The 20,229-nt window shown below is 38.6% G+C and overlaps 1 protein-coding gene across 2 annotated transcripts in view; it reads left to right on the forward strand.

Annotated features, from left to right (window-relative positions):
- ank2a (ankyrin 2a, neuronal) overlaps positions 1–20,229 on the forward strand; it is a 65,268-nt gene that overhangs the window by 17,025 nt on the left and 28,014 nt on the right. For both annotated transcript variants that reach the window (XM_059553740.1, XM_059553741.1), the window contains exons 2-15: positions 8,460–8,561; positions 11,028–11,126; positions 11,739–11,837; positions 11,964–12,062; positions 12,793–12,978; positions 13,560–13,583; positions 14,560–14,658; positions 17,011–17,109; positions 17,409–17,507; positions 17,687–17,884; positions 17,960–18,058; positions 18,321–18,419; positions 19,665–19,763; positions 19,871–20,068. In XM_059553740.1, the coding sequence (XP_059409723.1) occupies positions 8,460–8,561; positions 11,028–11,126; positions 11,739–11,837; positions 11,964–12,062; positions 12,793–12,978; positions 13,560–13,583; positions 14,560–14,658; positions 17,011–17,109; positions 17,409–17,507; positions 17,687–17,884; positions 17,960–18,058; positions 18,321–18,419; positions 19,665–19,763; positions 19,871–20,068 (1,599 nt within the window). The remainder of the gene's footprint in view (positions 1–8,459; positions 8,562–11,027; positions 11,127–11,738; positions 11,838–11,963; positions 12,063–12,792; positions 12,979–13,559; positions 13,584–14,559; positions 14,659–17,010; positions 17,110–17,408; positions 17,508–17,686; positions 17,885–17,959; positions 18,059–18,320; positions 18,420–19,664; positions 19,764–19,870; positions 20,069–20,229) is intronic.

A 20,229-nucleotide genomic window follows, 5' to 3' on the forward strand; every position in this document is an offset into this window, starting at 1 on the left:
TCATTCATCTTCAGAACAAATTAATGCTAATAGTGCCATTTTGAATAGTATCCAGTGAATGTAAACAATGTATGCTGTTCTGTGTCAGCTGCGCCATGTGGATATGTTATCTACGTTGTTTACTCTTTGATCTGAACAAAAACAGAGTTTCCTTGTGGTGCTGCATACGTTTGTCACACACCTGGACTCATTTTGTGTGTTTTTGCCCCTGTGACCCAGTTTCTGTCTTCCGTGTCTGGTTTGATTAGTTTCCAGGTGTGTCTCTTCATTTCCCCATGTGTTCCATGTCCCTGTTAATTTAGTCATGCCATCCACCTGTGTTTCCCCAATTATCCCTTCTACTTAAGCCTTGTCCTTTCAGTTCTGTTTTGTCGGGTCTACTCGTCTACTTGTTACTTGTCATCTTGTCTACTTGTCCACTTGTTACCTGTTACTTGCCACTTGCCACCTGTTATTTGCCACTTACCTTGCCTATGTTTGTTTTAATAAATCCTTGTTTCGTTTATCCCTCGGCTCCGTGTTCCTTCCAGCAGCGTAAGCCGTGACAGAAGACCCGACCTAAAAAGTTTAAGAACTGCGTGTTTTCCCTCCGTTTTGTTTTCCGTTTTTTCACAGTCTTTTTGTTTCCGTAGTGTGTCATGGATCCCCTCTATCGCCCCGAATACCTCCTCCTCCTGCTGGAGCAGGAGGGACTGTCTCTCAAGGACCATACCAGACGGTTTCTCTGGATAGCTAATGCCACCAGCTACCCGGACCACGCGCTCTGCACCTTTTATCACGCCAGCCTGAACTCCAGGTGCAGAGCGTTGTCGCCCGAAGATGGTCCTCGGGAGGATTTCGCCACTTTCATAGAGTGGAATCTGGTGAGAAATGGGTCACCTCTCACGGTCGGCCCAATGGAGGATCTCGCCAGGTCCACTCTGGACCCAGAGCCCAGCCTACAATCTCCCCACGGTACGAGGCATAAGCCCGAGCCCACCGATGACGGAGAGCCAGAGAGCAACCCGTCAGACCAGGTGCGAGAGCCGGCGACACTGCCCACCACGAGGGAGCAAAATGTGGAGCGCCAAATGGGTCAAAATGAGGGGGTTTCCAACGCACCTATGCCAGATCTTCTGTTAAGCCCAGGACGGGCTCCTGATCCTCCTGTAAGCCCAGGTCGGGCTCCTGATCCTCTGTTAAGCCCAGGAAGGGCTCCTGATCTTCCGTTAAGCCCAGGACAGGCTCCTGATCCTCCGTTAAGCCCAGGACGGGCTCCTGATCTTCCGTTAAGCCCAGGACAGGCTCCTGATCTTCCGTTAAGCCCAGGAAGGGCTCCTGATCTTCCGTTAAGCCCAGGATGGGCTCCTGATCCTCCTTTAAGCCCAGGACGGGCTCCTGAACCCCCGTTAAGCCCAGGACGGGCTCCTGAACCCCCGTTAAGCCCAGGACAGGCTCCTGAACCCCCGTTAAGCCCAGGAAGGGCTCCTGATCTTCCGTTAAGCCCAGGACGGGCTCCTGATCTTCCGTTAAGCCCAGGACGGGCTCCTGTTCCCCCGTTAAGCCCAGGTCGGGCTCCTGATCCTCTGTTAAGCCCAGGAAGGGCTCCTGATCTACCGTTAAGCCCAGGACGGGCTCCTGATCCTCCGTTAAGCCCAGGACGGGCTCCTGATCTTCCGTTAAGCCCAGGACGGGCTCCTGATCTTCCGTTAAGCCCAGGACGGGCTCCTGATCTTCCGTTAAGCCCAGGACGGGCTCCTGAACCCCCGTTAAGCCCAGGACGGGCTCCTGAACCCCCGTTAAGCCCAGGACGGGCTCCTGAACCCCCGTTAAGCCCAGGACGGGCTCCTGAACCCCCGTTAAGCCCAGGAAGGGCTCCTGATCTTCCGTTAAGCCCAGGACGGGCTCCTGACCTTCCGTTAAGCCCAGGACGGGCTCCTGATCCTCCTTTAAGCCCAGGACGGGCTCCTGATCCCCCGTTAAGCCGAGGACGGGCTCCTGAACCCCCGTTAAGCCCAGGACGGGCTCCTGATCCTCCGTTAAGCCCAGGAAGGGCTCCAGCCCTTACTCCAATGCGTGCTCCTCCAAAATTCCCACCCTCCCACCCACTCCTGCCTCCTCCTCTGCTGTCGTCTGGCTGCCCCTCTGCTCGCCCTCAGCCTACCATCATTGTGGTGCGAGCTCAGTGGGACCGCCATCCTCCAGCGACGCCTTGGTCGGCGTCTCCCTCACCTCCGCCTCCAGCCTCTGAGGCCTGGACTCCGCCTCGGTCCGTTGACCCATCGGCTCCACCATGGCTCCTAGCTCCTTCCTCTCCGCCGTGGCCCGGCAGTCCACATGCTCTGCCTGGCTCCCTCGTCCCTCCGGCTCCGCCTTGGTCTGGCGTCATCCATCCTATGCCTCGGGACTCCACTCCTCCGGCTTCGCCTCATCCCTCCGTCCCTCCGGCTCCTTCATCCCCTCGGCTACACCTCAGTCCTCGGTCACTCTGGCCTCACCGCGGCCTTCCGGATCCACATCGCCGCGTCAGTCACCAGAGCCATCAGTTCCGCCTAGGACCTCCGGCTCCTCCCCGTCACCCTGGCTCTTCGGCTCTCCGTCTCCACCTCGGGCTCCTCCTCCACTTGCTCCGTTGCTGTGGGTCGAGTCCCTGGAGTCGGTGACCATTCCTCCTCCATGGCTCCTTCCACCGTCGGCCCCACCTTGGGAGGTTATGGCTGTGGCCTGGGTCCTGCTGGGTACCTCCTGCTTCAGATCCTTCCTGTCTCCTCCCTGGCTCCTCCCTCCGTCATCTCCTCCCTGGCTCCTTCCTCTGTGGTCCCTGTCTGCTGGCCCCCTCCTGGGAGGCTGTCCTCCGCCGGAACCTCCTCCCAAGTTCCCACCCACGCCTCCCTTTGTTGTTTCTACGGTGCGAGGACGCACCTACCGGGAGGGGGGAGTACTGTCACACACCTGGACTCATTTTGTGTGTTTTTGCCCCTGTGACCCAGTTTCTGTCTTCCGTGTCTGGTTTGATTAGTTTCCAGGTGTGTCTCTTCATTTCCCCATGTGTTCCATGTCCCTGTTAATTTAGTCATGTCATCCACCTGTGTTTCCCCAATTATCCCTTCTACTTAAGCCTTGTCCTTTCAGTTCTGTTTTGTCGGGTCTACTCGTCTACTTGTTACTTGTCATCTTGTCTACTTGTCCACTTGTTACCGGTTACTTGCCACTTGCCACCTGTTGTTTGCCACTTACCTTGCCTATGTTTGTTTTAATAAATCCTTGTTTCGTTTATCCCTCGGCTCCGTGTTCCTTCCAGCAGCGTAAGCCGTGACAACGTTGTTTACGTTCATTGGATGCTTTCCAAAATGGAACCAGAGTGAAATGGAGGAGACGAATTGATGAATAAAGATGTTATTTTATATAGTTTTCTTTGCACACAAAAATTGTTATCATTGCTTTGAAATTACGGTTAAACCACTGATGTCAAATGGATTATTTTAGCAATGTCCTTGCTACATTTCTGGACCTTGATCATGGTAGTATCCTTGCTGTGGGAGGGTCAGAGAGCTCTCAGAATTCCTCAAAAATAACTGAATTTGTGTTCCAAAGATGGACAAAGGTCTTTTGGGTTTGGGACAACATGAAGGTGAGTATTTAATGACAGAATTTACAATTTTGGGTGAATTAATCCTTTAAAATTCCCTGTACACATTCACATAAAAGTTTGATCATATTCAAATCAGGAAATAATTATAATGCAGCCATGGTAAAATCTGAGAAACACAAATGACTACTTCTCCTCTAGGGTCTTGTTCAGTCGTCAAGTGACGGACGCAATGAATGAATCATTCATGAAATGTCCATCACCACTAAAGAGAGGTTGGAAATGGTTGAAAAAGCAACAGTGTTAATGGGGGTAAAAGTGTTTGTCTTGTCAGCACAGATGTGTCATAAAACAGATTAATGTGTAAAGGTATTTGACTGGATAGCCTGCTGCAACCTATAACTACTTGACTGGCAGTGTCATCATTACATTGTTTTTAAATGCCTATGAAACTAGAAATCTTAGCAGGTTATTAAATTTGAGATGCATAAGAAGTTGAGAATATTTAATATAACAGAATTAAAGTTTGCATGTGGAAATTTTAATGTATAACATAATTTACATCTAAATAGTACAATATAGAATTTTATAGTGCTTTTATAATGTTGGTTCCTTAAAAATATTACTATTACTTTAAATGGGAGAGCCTAGTTATATTTTACAAATATATACAATTTTGGGGACAAAATTGCTTTATATAGCAAGGATGCATTTAAAAAGGTATTTTTTATTTATTTATCTATTTATTTATTTTTGTAACAAAAACAGTTCACTGTCAGTGTTAATCAGCATATTATAATAATTTCTGAAAGGTCATGTGACTGGAGTAATGTCAGCTTTGCAATAAATATATGATATTTTAAAATAGAAAGTAGAAAACAGTTCATTTAAACTATAATTGTATATTCAAATTTTAGTGTATTTTTCTTTAAAGAAATACATCCTGGGTAAGCATGAGATTATTATTATTATTTTTTTTTAAATCTCTCCTGAGAATTACTTTTGTATATTAATCTACCACGGTGAAAAAAATCTGTAAATATAAATAGAGATGCCTCAAGCTACTTTACATTATCAGTTGTACTTGTACATAGAGCTCATAATGCTTTGTTTTTAAAGGCTAATCATGATGTGTTCCTTACTGTTTAAACACATTTGTCATTATTGCCCCATTAACTGTAGTAAAAACCATAGTGGGTTGGTTAAATGGGGGCATGGCATTGATCAGGGCAGTCACTGGCAGGTCATTTTGTATGTAGTGGAAGTCAACCAAATGCTGAATCATGGTCTGGTCAATGCGGACTGCCTCAGGACCAGAGATGACCCACAGAAGCTGATGCCTCGATGCCATTTGGTCTGATTCTGTAGCCATTGCTATAGCTTTTTAACTCAGTGACACTCATCATGGATGATGAATTGGATTTATGTGGTGTTGAACCATTTTGGAAGAGATTTACTTGAGGATAAGAAGCTCTTTTAGATGATGTTCTTCCAAATATATAGGACCTTAAAGACTAAGGATGGTATGACAACCAATCAAGGGATTCTGTAAATAACACCCTCTTCCTCAGTTGTCCCGGTGGATGCATATTCCTGGCCCTCAGGAGGAAAAGGACAGGTTTCCCAGCTGGCTCTTCCCCAGTAGGATTGCCCCTTGCTGGCCCTTGCTTGCTGCTTGGGCCTGGAGGGGTTAAAAATAACCCAGCCCTGGATCCTGGACGGGGTGGATATTCGGCCTGATATAGCAGTGGGAGACACATTTACGGCCACAGTTGTCAGTTACGAAGCCAGGCGGGAAGAGAGACAAGACCGGAAAAGAAGAGGAGATAAGAGCCAAGGCGTCTGTGCCAATACCGGACGCAGATTCTCACAGAAGACACGGGACAGGGATCAGAGAGAACACATAAGAGACTATGTTCGGAACCTGAGGAGAAAAATAGACATGAAAGTTTGGGGGATTTTGCATTAGCTGGATAGATGCTCTGAAGCTGATAATTGAATGGGCTCCTGGGTACTACCTGAAGACTGAGGATAATGCAAGCCCATAAAGCTAAGTGCATGTGAACGAGAATCAATCTTCCAGGGAGCGATTTGATGTTCAGTGGTTGGTTATCACTGGGAGAGGCACAGTGAGTGCTGAAACTCGGTTGATGCAAAGTGTAGTGCAGCTTTTTTGCTAAGCTTTGGGCCACTCTTTATCATGGGCAATGCGGCAATGTGTAAGGCATGTGGTTCAAGTAAAGGCCTGCGGACCATTGGAAGTGATCTATCTCTGGACAGTTACTACAGTTCTGTGGCAGATACCATGGTAAGACAATCTTAATAATAGCCAGGTTCAGTAGAGGATTTTCCTGCTGACAAGTCCAGTTGTGTTTGTTTTGCTGGAATTGCAATACCAAACATTTCTTACTTTCAGTGTGCTCTTTTTTTTTATTTTTTTATTTTTCCAGTTAACATCTCATTGAGGAATTTTCAACTTCTCAGATCTTGATTTAAAGGGACAGTTTACCCAAAAATGATCATTACTTTTTATTTTTTTACTTACCCTAATATCGTCTCTAACCTGTATGACTTTTTTTCTTCTGTGGAACATGAGAAATGCACTTTTGGAAATAAAGGTTCCAAAAAGATTTTTTTAGAGTGATGCCAGAAGAAGAATCATTCTTAATTAAACAAATATCTTTTATAAGAAACTACTTTTTCTTGGTGGTAATAATCTAAAGAACGTATATATAAATTTATTATATATATATATATATATATATAACCTTTATTCTAATGAAATGCTAAAGGTTTGTTGCTAATAAAGAACCTTTATGATATTGAGTGAGGTTGTTGGCCATACAATGAAAATCAATGAGTCCAGGGTTATCAACACTCTTCAAAAGATTTTCTTTTGTGTTCCACAAAAAGATATACAGGTTTAGAACAACATGAGGATTGGTAAATGATGACATAATGTTCAGTTGAACTATCCCTTTAAGACTGAAAACTTCCAATAGGCTTTTTAACTAGTTTTAACCAGCAAGACTTCTTTGGTTAACTAGCATCACCAGAAAGACCTGTTAACTGACTAGCATCACTAAGATTTGCTGGCCAACAGCATGGCTATGTGCTGGCCTGGCTGGTTTGACCAGCATCAAAACAGCACTAATCTACAAAACCTACTGGAAATTTAAGCTGATTAAAGCTGTTTGATATTGTAGTTTTCTTTTTCTATATATAGTCAGTATTTGGTGACTTTGGTGTTTAATACATTTTTATATTAAATTTTTCATCAAAAAGTAAAGTATATGTACCTCAGAAAAAGGTAACAATGATCACCACTAATATAAAAGTATTCATTAGCAGTGGTATCACTTTTATTTCTATGAAAAGTGTAATTAATTCAAGAGATCAATTTGATCAGGAAATCAAACCAGATTTGAACATTTGTTGCTTACATGAGCTCAAATAGTGAAGCATGTCTGAGTGCAACTTCATCAGCAAACACACACTGTCTGTTTTCATTGGATAGGTCTTTTTCAGATCCCACTCTTGCTAAGATGTCACCTCTCAATCTCAGAAGGAGCAGAGATAATGTCTCCAACATTTTGGCCAATAGTCTGTGATGACCTGACACATTAACGCTTCACACTCCACATGACCTGAGAGCTACTGATCTGTTCATTAGCATCTTAAATACCTCTGGCAGAACTTAGCACCAATGCTCTTGTCAGTTCTAATGTAACAAGATTAAAACAAATACCTTAATACATGCTTCCATTATTGAAAATGCTTGACTTGAAGGCTTGAAGGTTTTAATATTTTCGTAAAAATACTGTCTGTCTGTTTTAATAAATTGTGTGCAGCTTTTGAAAGGTAATTGAAGGTACCTGTACTCTCTACCTGCTCTGTAGTGTTCTTTAATCAGATTTTGTGTTTTGCACCTGCAGGTTTTATTGTCACAGATGTGACTCTCATGCCAAAGGCTTTCAAAGCGATTGCTCTGAAGTAGTATAATTAACATATGTTTGCTTGTTGATGCCAAATCTGAAATTTGATCTTGGCTTTAATTTTCTTCCTCACATGGCAAGACTTTCAGTGCATAACAATGCTCACATGCAGATCCCTCTGTGTGTGTGAGCGTGTGTGTGTCTCTGTGTGTGTGTGTGTGTGTGAGTCTGTGTGTGAATACATGGTTTTTACAATGGCATGGGTATAAAATATGGTTTATGAGGACACCAAATGGCTTAAAAAATTCAGCCATTAGTTTTCTGAGGTAGAGTTAGTGGATAGAAAATACAGCTTGTAGTATAAAACCCTTATGCATATTGAGAGTCCCCATTAACCGCACATACAAGTGTTTTTGTGTGTGCGAGTTTGTGTGTGTCTTATCAGCTGCCTTCATTCTGTTTTGCTGTCTATATTTAGCAGAGTCACATTCAAACACAATTATGATAAAAGGAGATACACCCACTGAAATCAAAACCTTCACATGCTCGCTGAGACTTAAGCACATACCATCTTTGAGAAAATTAGAAATATTTACAGTACTGGTCAAACATTTGGGGGCAGTTAGATTTTTTTTTTTTATGTGTATGAAAGAAGTCTCTTATGCCCACCCAGGATGCATTCAAATATATATATATATATAATTTATATTTATATATATTTTAAAAAATAATATTTATTCCTGTGATGGCAAAGATGAATTTTCAGAAATAATTACTACTTTTCAGTGCTATTCGGTCTTACTAACCCCAAACTTTTGAACAGTATTGTAAATTATCAGAAATGTCACAGATCTCACCCATTTGTATTAAATTTGATCACTTGTACATTGCTTTCAGTTGTTTAATAGTGCTGGGCTGATGTTTCCTAATGTTTTTCCTTTGTGCTGTATATACAGTCGGACAGTAACACCAGCTTCCTGAGGGCAGCCAGGGCAGGTAATATTGAAAAGGTGCTGGAGTTCCTCAAGAGCGGACAGGACATTTCCACATGCAACCAGGTAACTTTTTACATGAAACAGAATTTCAGTGTTGTAAAAATCAAAGAAATAATTGCAGTGTCTTCTCATTTATTTTCTTCTCATCATATTTAATTTTTTTTTTTTACAATTCAATTCAACTGAATTCAGCAAACTGGAGGTTTTGTACACTGTTACATCTCAAGCCATTTAGATTATGTATTTATATGAATTTAATCTAATCTGTTATGATCAAATCTGTTGAGTAATGCTGAATTTAAAGTCCATGGTTTTTCAGTAAGCGGGTATAGCCATAAACTTCTTTCCAGCTTCCAGCTCTGTGTTAGCTCCAAACACTTAAGAAAGTCTAAGTAGATTGTGCTTTGTGAGTGGAGGATAATCCCGATTATTAGAAATGTGAATGCTTTTTTACTTTGCTTTTCTCAATTTTTGGTCCAGCCTAGGATCACAAATTGCATTGTTCTGATGTATAGTGAGCCATACTGATTCCTGACAAATGCTGCATTGCCAGCATTATCAGCTAGTCCTCTGCCAAGCAGTTCTTTCCAGTACATCAAAGCCTTTTTACTCATGCGTGTCTCTGGCAGCTGTTCCCACTCCCGACCTTCTGTACCTTCTGCCTAACTAAGCCCTCCCACTGTCACAGCACTGCTGAGTTCAACCATTCCTTACAAACTACTCCTGGCATAACAATGCACTGAAATCACAGAATATATCGAAGCTAATTGATCTTCACTCTGAAAATGTGTGAAATATCCATATTAAACTGATTTCTTTTGAAATCAAACATATGGTCAAATGCATGTAAAAAAAAAAAAAAGTTATGTAGTCATATATACACCCATTAGAAGATTAAACTGTCCTTTTATGAATGAACACAAAATACCACATGCAAAATATATTCAGTGAAGTTTGGCACAGGCACGAACTACTAAATTTTCATCCAGTCATCATCACAGTGTTGGTTTTAGCAAGGTGTGCCATAGAACAATTATGTAAATGTAGTACTAAGGGTTGGGGTTATCATACCGCCAAACAAATACTATTTAGAGAAAAACAGTGTTTTAAGTGTCTTAATGTTACAGTAACGTTGTGTTTTGTGTGTGTGTGTAAGGTTTTAAAGATTGTAGAATAAGGGCACATTTCACTAAGTCTGACGACCATGTGTCCAAATGAAATGGTACATATGCTGATACATTATATAAACAAGCTTTTGTGAAAAATGTCATTATGCTGTTTTATTTTATTTATTATTATTTAATGATTTGACAGTAAATGCAACTTGGGGTGAAATAGCAAAATAAATAAATAAATAATATAGGTGACAGGTCTAGTCAAGCTAGTAACAATAAAAATACATCCCTATATAATTTAATTAGTTTATTCAAATATTCATTTGAAATGACACCAGAGACAAATGTCATAGGGTTGCTATGACCACTTTATTATGTGATGGGCTGAATTTGCCTCTGATGTGATGTATAAAAGATTTGACCATGACATTATCCATAATGATGTCATCTGGAGTCGCCAGTAATGAGCACATCAGTACAACAATGGACAGGCATTCCATGCTGTTTTCTCTAAAATCCACTCTTCTAATCCTCGCTGAGTGATATTGCAATATAATCTGCCCATGATTTATCTATTTTTTTCTTTCCACTCTTACCGGAATCTCTCTCTCCGGATGAGAAAACTCCTCCAGCTTTCATTATCCAAATAAATGAGATTAGCGTTTTGTTAATTCTCTCTGCTTTTAATGACGAGTCTGACTGTTAGCCACTCTGCGTTACACAAGAGCTGTCATGATTTACCCATCAAGCATGGAATGAGGTGCATTAGTAAATTAAGACAGGTGGTGATGTTTGAATAAAGGGAATGCTTATTTACAGCTCGAGAAAAAGGGATTAAACACTAAAATTCAATGTTTAAACATGTAAACTTGATTTACTAATAAGTGACTTTTTAGGTGTTATAATGAATTTCACATATTTCATAATGACTAAAATTCACAAAGACAATTTCTTTGGTCATCACATTAAAATAGAAGAAAGGCTGTTGCCAAATTTAGCTATAGTAAATCTGCGATAATTGTTATTTACAAATAGGATTTTCAAGCAAGGGATAAATTTAAATAGCATTTTAATAATATTTTATGTTCTAATATATTCAGCATGAAATTCCTAAAGGTCTTGTTATCTTTATTTTTTGTAGTTATTCTTTTTCAGTCTTTTTTCTAGAGCTATACATAACTGTTCTCAATATTTATTAATGAACTCAGAGAGTGCATCTCAGAAATCTAGTATAGGAAACATTTTTATTCTAGCATTATAAAATTACCCTTCCAAAAGTCTGTTTTTTTATGCAACTTGTATATTGCTATTATTTATCGTGAGCAAAATTAGTTGTTGTCTTGTTTTTGTACTGTATCTGTACTGATTGTATTAATCAGGAAAATGTATTAATCACGTCTCCCTCTGTGCATAGAATGGACTCAATGCGCTCCATCTAGCAGCCAAAGAGGGTCACATGGAGCTGGTGGAGGAACTTATGGAGAGGGGTGCGACCGTGGACTCTTCAACCAAGGTTAAACACACATAAACACTGATAAATTGAAGGGAGGGTTATGTGATTCCCAAATGGCGAGAGAGAGAGAGAGAGAGTAAATCTGACAGAATGCCAGTCATCCAGCACTGTGTATGATGAGTACAGTTGGACTCTGGTGACTCCTTTCATCTGACACACAGGGCCAAACAGACACACCCACGGACAAGCCAGGAACTATAAACACATGATCAGCAATCACGCTGACAGCAAGGAGTTCTATGAGGAGAAAAGCTTTTGAGACTTTGTGTTGGGCAGAAATGTGATTGTTTTAGTGTTTTTTATTCATTTGTTTTATTATGGACTAGATTAGTAAAATTCCTTTTTGCCTAAAAAGACTTCTGCAGATCAGATCAAATGTCTCATGTAGTCTGAAATCCTCATTTGCAAAATAGCTGTTCTTGTTTTATGCATACACTGTCAGAAAAGTATGTAAAAATACAGGCCATAATTATGATCTGTGTCATAGATTTTTTTTCCTTTTTTCAGTGTTGTCCTTTTGTGCTTTTAATGATTTATACCAGTACCAGTAAATTCACAGACAAACAAGTGCATAATCACAGTGAATATGCATCTCTCTTTCCTCCTCTCCAGAAAGGGAACACAGCATTGCACATTGCTTGTCTAGCTGGGCAGAAAGAAGTTGCGAAGTTGTTGGTGAAAAGAGGAGCAGATGTAAACTCGCAATCACAGGTGGGAAAAGGCTGTAAAATTAAAATAATGTAAAAATTGTAAATATATAATTGTATTAATATCATTAAAATGTAATTCAATAAAATGTTATAATGTTAAGCTTTATGGTACCTGTTGTTACTACAGAATGGCTTCACTCCACTTTATATGGCTGCTCAAGAGAATCACCTGGATGTTGTGCGATATCTTCTGGAGAATGGTGGAAACCAGAGCATGGCCACAGAGGTTTGTGATTGTGAGGGTTGTGTGTGTGTGTGTTCTCTTGTTTCTGTGACAAATCAGGACACAAACTTTGTATAATGACATGGGTATGACACAAGTATTACAAGGAGAGGGTGACTTATGAAGACATAAGCCACGTCCCCATTTTTCAAAATGCTTATAAATCATAAAGAATGAGATTTTTTTGAGAAAGTAAAAATGCACAAAGTTTCCTGTGAGGGTTAGGGTTAGGTGTAGGGTTGGTGTAGGGCTATAGAATATACAGTTTCTACAGTATAAAAACCATTACGCCTATGGGATGAACCCACTTTTCACAAAAACAAACATGTGTGTGTGTTTCTCTATTCATTGCAATATGCCCATACAAGTACTAGTATCTAAAAAGAGGAGAATCTTTACACATTTCCATAGAGATTTTAATAACTTGCTTATTTTCTTTGTACATACAAATGTGAAAGCATTGTACAAACATGCAAGGTAAAAAATTAAATTCTCACATCCAAAAAGTAAATTCTCACATCAATTCAGCATCGTATGGTTTAGGGTTTTATATATGGTCACTTAGCTGTTTGTTTGTAGGTCCAAGCTAGTCTAGGTGGTGCATCATATGGACTTCTGACCATTGGGCTTAGTTTTGACCTGCATATTGCTCAACCTGTTTATAGCCTTTGTTTTTGAACAAAGAGTTGGTTGTGCTTGTTAATCTCTTCCTGTCTCTGTTGTCTGTTTGTAGGATGGCTTCACTCCTCTGGCCATCGCTCTGCAGCAGGGTCATAATCAGGTGGTCTCTCTGCTGCTGGAACATGACACAAAAGGTAAAGTCCGCCTGCCTGCGCTCCACATCGCTGCCCGCAAGGATGACACCAAGTCTGCTGCTTTGCTGCTTCAAAATGACCATAATGCTGATGTCCAGTCTAAGGTGAGAAAACAAATAGTGAGAATGCTTTTTCAAAGATTTTTTTTTAAATTCTATTGTTTTTTTTTATAGGTATATATAGATAATGCTTTTGTTTTAAGGTTTTTCACCACGATAGTACTATTTTTGGACATGGTGTCAAATGTTGTTTGAACATTTGAGCATACTATTTATGTTTTTTCATATAGTGCCTGTACAGTATCATTATACCATTGTGTTCTTTGAACAATGCTAAACATATTGTTATACTATGACTATACCATGGTACCACAGGATTTTATTAATTAATTCATCTTAAAGGAACAGTTCACCCAAAAATGAAAATTTCTTTCTGTTAAACAAATAAACTCATGGATGGCCTGAGGTTGATTTAATTTTCCACACATTTTTTGAAATGAAAATTGTGGGTGAGCTATTCCTTTAGATAGATATTTTCAGTGAGGTTCATGCTAGTTATCTACTTGTTTTGGCTTTATTTAATCTTCACTGAATTATATTTTTGCTTTTGAAATTCCTCCTTTTAAGATAAAAATGTCATATTAATGAAAATGCTATATTTTCCTCTTCATGTGCGACTCCTTCAGATGATGGTCAACAGGACTACAGAGGTATTAAGATTCTCAGCAGAATCCTGCACCTGCTTTCGCCTCGGCTCTTATAAAGCCTAATGTGCTACTTAACACTGAATCTTTCTTTTACAGTGCATGGGAAGAGTTTATATGTCATAGTGCATGACACATAGTTGTTTTTATTTTAGTAGCAGCACCCTATTTCCTCAAGAGGTTTTTGGGTGTTTCTAGCTCATCAACACATTTTTATGCTCCTTTTTTACAATTAACGTTTTAAACAGAAATCAGGGGTGCATTATGTTGTTTATACACCACTTATAATTTTACTAACAGACTAAACTGATGTTTAACTTCTAACTGAGCATGTGAACTCACACTGACAATCTGTGTAGAAGTCTCTCGGTCACATTTTGCTGCACATTTTTGTTAATTCTGTTTTTTAAATTGCACCATGTCTATCAGAATGGAAAGGTAAGAAAAAATGGCATCAAACGAATGAGTAAGACAGACAATGCCAATTTCCTATCTATACTTTCATCTTTAGCTAAATGTAGTGAGTAGTTGCTGAATAACATTTGTTTGTTCAGATATTTTGTTCTTCATCTTTTTATTTCTCCTTTCATTGTCACTGAGAAAATTCTCATCTGTCTCATGAAGACTCATATGACACTGGGAATGTGCTCATATATTATTACATGTACAAATCTAATCTTTCCGTTTCTTACTTCATCAGTTTTTTTTCTTTACCTTCAATCCAGTGCATGGCGTGGTTGGATCCATTGGTAGCAGATGAGAATCCAGACTTTTTTTTTCTTTCTTTTCATTTACTTTTCCATGTTTTTCTACCTTTTAAGTTTTAGCACAAATGTGATGATTCATGGGAATGCTGCATGGTAGATCATGAATGATCATTTTAAATCATGTAGAAGATCAGAGCAGACATTAACCATTCTGTTTTCTTCTCTTCTTTGTTCTATCCCTTCTTTTATCCCAATACTACTCCATCCTCTAACAGAGTGGCTTCACTCCTCTGCATATTGCGGCTCACTACGGTAATGTCAATGTGGCCACGCTGCTGCTCAACAGAGGGGCTGCTGTAGACTTCACAGCCAGGGTATGATCTTATATTACTAAAATCTTAAAAAAGCAATTTAAGTTGATTTAAAAAAAATTATAATAATAATCATATATATATATATATATATATATATATATACAGTACAGACCAAAAGTTTGGAAACATTACTATTTTTAATGTTTTTGAAAGAAGTTTCTTCTGTTCATCAAGCCTGCATTTATTTGATCAAAAATACAGAAAAAAATGTAATATTGTGATATATTATTACAATTTACAATAATTGTTTTTAAATTTATTATACTTTAAATTTCATTTATTTCTGTGATGCAAAGCTGAATTTTTGGGATCATTATCACATGATCCTTTAGAAATCATTCTAATATGATGATTCATTATCAAAGTTGGAAACAGTTATACTGCTTAATATTTTTTCAGAACATGTGATACTTTTTTAGGATACTTTGATGAATAAAAAGTAAAAAAATAAATAAATAAAAAAAGAAGCTATGTTTTTAAAATATAAATATTTTGTAATAACAATATACACTACTGGTCAGTAATTTGGGGTCAGTCATTTTTTTTCTTTTTTTTTTAAATAAAATCAATACTTTTATTCAGCAAGGATGTGTTAAATTGATAAAAAAGTGATAGTAAAGAAAATATATTAATAGTATATATATTATTAGAATTTTTTTTTATTTTGCATAAATGCAGTTCTTTTTAACCTTTTATTCATCAAATATATTAGACAGCAGAACTGTTTCCAACACTCATAATAAATCAGAATATTAGAATGATTTCTAAATGATCATGTGATAGACTGAGAAAGAGAAAGAAAGTGAAAGAGAAAGTGAAGTGACATTCAGCCAAGTATGGTGACCCATACTCAGAATTTGTGCTCTGCATTTAACCCATCCGAAGTGCACACACACAGGGCAGTGAACACACACACACACTGTGAGCACACACCCGGAGCAGTGGGCAGCCATTTATGCTGCGGCGCCCGGGGAGCAGTTGGGGGTTCGATGCCTTGCTCAAGGGCACCTAAGTCGTGGTATTGAAGGTGGAGAGAGAACTGTACATGCACTCCCCCCAACCTCAATTCCTGCCAGCCCAGGACTCGAACTCACAACCTTTCGATTGGGAGTCCGACTCTCTAACCATTAGGCCACAACTTTCCCACGACTGGATGTTACATGTGACACTGAAGGCTGGAGTAATGATGCTGAAAATTCAGCTTTTCATCACAGGAATAAATTATTTTTTTAAAGTATATTCAAATAGGAAACTATTATTTTAAGTTGTAATAATATTTCACAATATTACTGTTTTTTCTGTATTTTTTATCAAATAAATGCAGGCTTGATGAGCAGAAGAAACTTCTTTCAAAAACATTAAAAATAGTAATGTTTCCAAACTTATGGTCTTTACTGTATATATATATATATATTTTTTTTTATTTTTTTTATTTTTTTTTTATTTTAAGGCCCCACTTATCCAACATTATAATCAAAGCCCTCCCCAAAAGTTTTTTTTATGGAGGAGGGGCGAAATATAGTCTTACAGTTTATATCTTGATTTTATGTGTTTTTTTATATAAATAATATTGTATTAATAATAATTGATTAATTGAAATACTTAAAAGTTGTCCTGTTCCCCCTGGAGGTCTACTGATGCCTCCTACTGGGCTCTGCCCCTTGGTTGTAAACCACTGCTCAAAATCAGTGCTTTCTGTAACAGACTAATATTTAAGATGCTATTCACTCAAATCACCACACATTTAGAATTTTTAGTATAGACATAACGGGATATATTTGATGTGCATGCTTTCATTAGTTAATTTATACACAATTAAAACTCTGTTGGAGTTCATTAAATAATCATGTGGTATGATGTATAAATTGTATCAGATTTCATATTAAAGGAATAGTTCAACTCAAAAATGAGAATTCTGTCATCATTTACTCAGCCTCATATCGTTCCAAACCTGTATAGCTTTCTTTTATATTTTAAAAACCAAAGAAGAGATTTAGGCAGAAAACAGTTGTTAACCCTCACTGACCTCCATAGTATTTTTGGTTCTTTTTATTTTTCCACTATGGAAGTCAATGGGGGCCAACAACCGTTTGTTTAACAGCATTCCTCAAAATCTCTTCTTTTCTGTTTGACACAAGAAAAAAAAAACTTATACAGGTTTGAAAATGGATTGTGGGTAAGTAAATGATGACAGAATTTTTATTTTTGAGGTGAACTATTCATTTAAGCAAATACTTGAAGTTCCTCCTTACTTTGCCTTGATTTTAGAAGACTTTTAGAAGTTTAAGAAGTTACTATTTTTTCCAAGTATGAAAATATAATCTGTGCTAAAGGATGTACTGTTTTGTTTAGAATGGTATAACCCCTCTTCATGTGGCCTCCAAACGAGGAAATACAAATATGATTGCTCTGCTGTTAGACAGGGGGGCTCAGATTGACGCCAAGACCAGGGTGAGTATTATAACATTACCATCAAAATGCAGTAAACTAGCGCCCTCTAGTGCTTACTGCTAACAGTTCAGAGGAACATTTCTTGTACTTTATGTACTCAGTGATGATAATGCTAGCTTTATGTTAGCTGTGCATTATGAATTCTGCTTTGATTTTGAAAAACGTAGGTAGCAGCAATAGTGTTTACTATGTTGCCATGTGCATTTACACAACAGTAGTTTTTGTAATGCATTATGTATGTACATTGTTTTTCTTCATATATGCTTTTTGTCTGTATGTATCTTCTCTCTGTTGAAAAGGATGGGCTGACACCACTGCATTGTGCAGCCAGAAGTGGACATGACACTGCAGTGGAAATCTTGCTTGAAAGAGGAGCTCCAATATTAGCACGGACCAAGGTATATGACTCTTTTAATTAGTCTATACTCACCAAGGCTGCATGTATTTAAAAAAAAAAGAAAGAAAAAAAATGCATTAAACAGTGCTATTATTAAATATGATATTATTACTTTTTGATCTTAAGCTGATCTGTATTTTTCCTCTCTCTTTCTCTGTATTTCAACACACACACACACAGAATGGCCTTTCCCCGCTGCACATGTCTGCTCAGGGTGATCACGTCGAGTGTGTGAAACACCTGCTGCAACACCAGGCACCGGTTGATGATGTCACACTGGACTACCTGACTGCTCTTCATGTTGCTGCCCACTGTGGTCACTACAGAGTCACAAAATTACTACTGGATAAGAAAGCAAATCCTAATGCCAGAGCACTGGTAATTCTTTGTCTTTGAAAAAGTGTGTGCCAGTATGTTAATGAGCGTCACTGATGTATTTTTTGTGTCTGTCAGAATGGCTTCACTCCTCTGCATATTGCCTGCAAAAAGAACCGAGTGAAAGTCATGGAACTGCTGGTTAAATATGGAGCCTCAATTCAAGCTATCACTGAGGTAAGAGACTTTGTAGTCTGTGACTTTGCATACTATTTCTGATCAAAAAAAATATCTGATTTGGCATGTGACTTTTTATAGTTTATTTCAAGACTAATAATTCAACTTTATATAGAGTTTAATTATTCCTTTAGCTCATACAGGGAGGATTAGAGTTCATATAAACAGAACTTTCTGAACCTGAAATCGGATTGCATTAATTCAGATTGATGAAAATTGGCGCATGTAAACGTAACTACTTTTTTTTGTTCTCTTTCTTCAGTCCGGCCTGACCCCAATCCATGTCGCAGCATTTATGGGGCACCTCAATATTGTTCTCCTACTGCTACAGAATGGAGCCTCACCTGACGTCTGTAATATTGTGAGCACACACTCATCATTATTAGACTTGATTTGTACCATATTTAAAAATTTCTAATAGGGGTGTGTGATATTGAAAAAAAAAATGTATTTTTTGTGCTAGTACCTTTGCTGGTTTAGGCCTTTAGTTGAGCCGAATACGAAATCTTTACATAATCTTCATATTCTTTGCATTGGTTAGATCACAGTAGTATAAAGTGTGTTATTTGACACGCAAAATTAATTCGAGAGCAAACCTTCTATGTCAAATTCTTAGGTTTAATCAATAAATTAAATTATAATAGTAAGACAATGTAAAGCTATTACCAATCAAGTTAAATATTAACAAAATCCATTTCTTTGTACTGCATAGATAACATAAGCTACATTTGATATGGCATTTAGATGTATTTAAATCAGAGGAGATACAAATTACAATAGCATAAATAATAATGTGATTTAAAAATGAAATATGAAATGATTTTTCAAAATATTTGAAATGTGAGAAATGAGCATGCATTCATTCAGTAAAGAAACACTGCTTTGTGTTGCTCAGAGACAAAGATCGGTTCTTCTCTGGCTTTCTGAATGTGTGGACTTTGTGAAGTGACCGATATACTTGCACATCATTAAAATAACCATAGATATGTATAGGTAGATGCAAATTTTACCATTCAAGACACATTGACGCATCAGCCATCTTGGAATTATCAATGTGTCAACACTCACTGTAAGAATCAATGACTTCTCCAAGATTGCATAGGTTATGCAACCTCTGATTGATTCCCAAAGAAATGGGATATACTTTCACAGGTGAAAATGTGTTGGTTTGTGTTTTAATGTGTATTAAGTTAATATTACACATTTTTAAACTGGTAAATTACGTTGCTAATGGCTTCGTCTTTTTGTATTCTGTTAGTTTAGTTACAGATATTCAAGCATGAGTGTTATTACGGTTGCAGACAAACAGTCGACTTGCTCTTGAGTGTCCACACATTCCAGTATGGCAGATGGATTACGTGTAGCAGCTATTCGAGCATCTGCCTGTACATCTCTATGAAAAAACTATTACTTTATTATTAGACTATATAAAAATTGCACACCCCTACTTTCAGAGCCTACTTTTTTTAGCTCATGCTTTTCCACACTGTTTTGCTCATGCTGGGAGGTTTTGATATCGTTTGCTGTCTTTTCTACTCTCCTCTAAATAAACAAATTCAAAAAGGTCTAGCAGTGCATTTCATGTACTGGTTGTGTATGTCCTCAGCGTGGCGAGACGGCATTGCACATGGCTGCAAGGGCAGGACAGATGGAGGTGGTGCGATGTTTGCTAAGGAACGGCGCTTTGGTGGATGCCATGGCCAGAGTCAGTTGATAAAAACAGTTACTGAATAAAGGAAAAAATACAGATGAATGGCTAGCTTTAAATGTACTATATCTGCATTTCTCTCCCTCTTTCTCTTTTGCTTCCAGGAGGACCAGACACCCCTTCACATTGCATCTCGTCTGGGTCAGACAGAGATTGTGCAGCTGTTACTGCAGCACATGGCTCATCCTGACGCTTCCACCATTAATGGATACACACCTCTGCACATCTCCGCTCGTGAAGGTCAGGTGGAGACAGCTGCAGTGCTGCTGGAAGCTGGAGCATCTCACTCACTCGCCACCAAGGTGAGACTGCAGGAAGATCAGTGGAAGAGATATGGGGCTCTCATTCAAATATGTGATCAAATATTATTCAATTAATCTATAATTTTATACGGAGCACATGATATGCAGACAAAACTATATATCTTTTTCCAGGAATTAAGAATTTGTTCTTTCATTTTAGG

The sequence above is a fragment of the Carassius carassius genome, chromosome 7 (genome assembly GCF_963082965.1).
Source record: "Carassius carassius chromosome 7, fCarCar2.1, whole genome shotgun sequence".
Taxonomy (NCBI): Eukaryota; Metazoa; Chordata; class Actinopteri; order Cypriniformes; family Cyprinidae; genus Carassius; species Carassius carassius.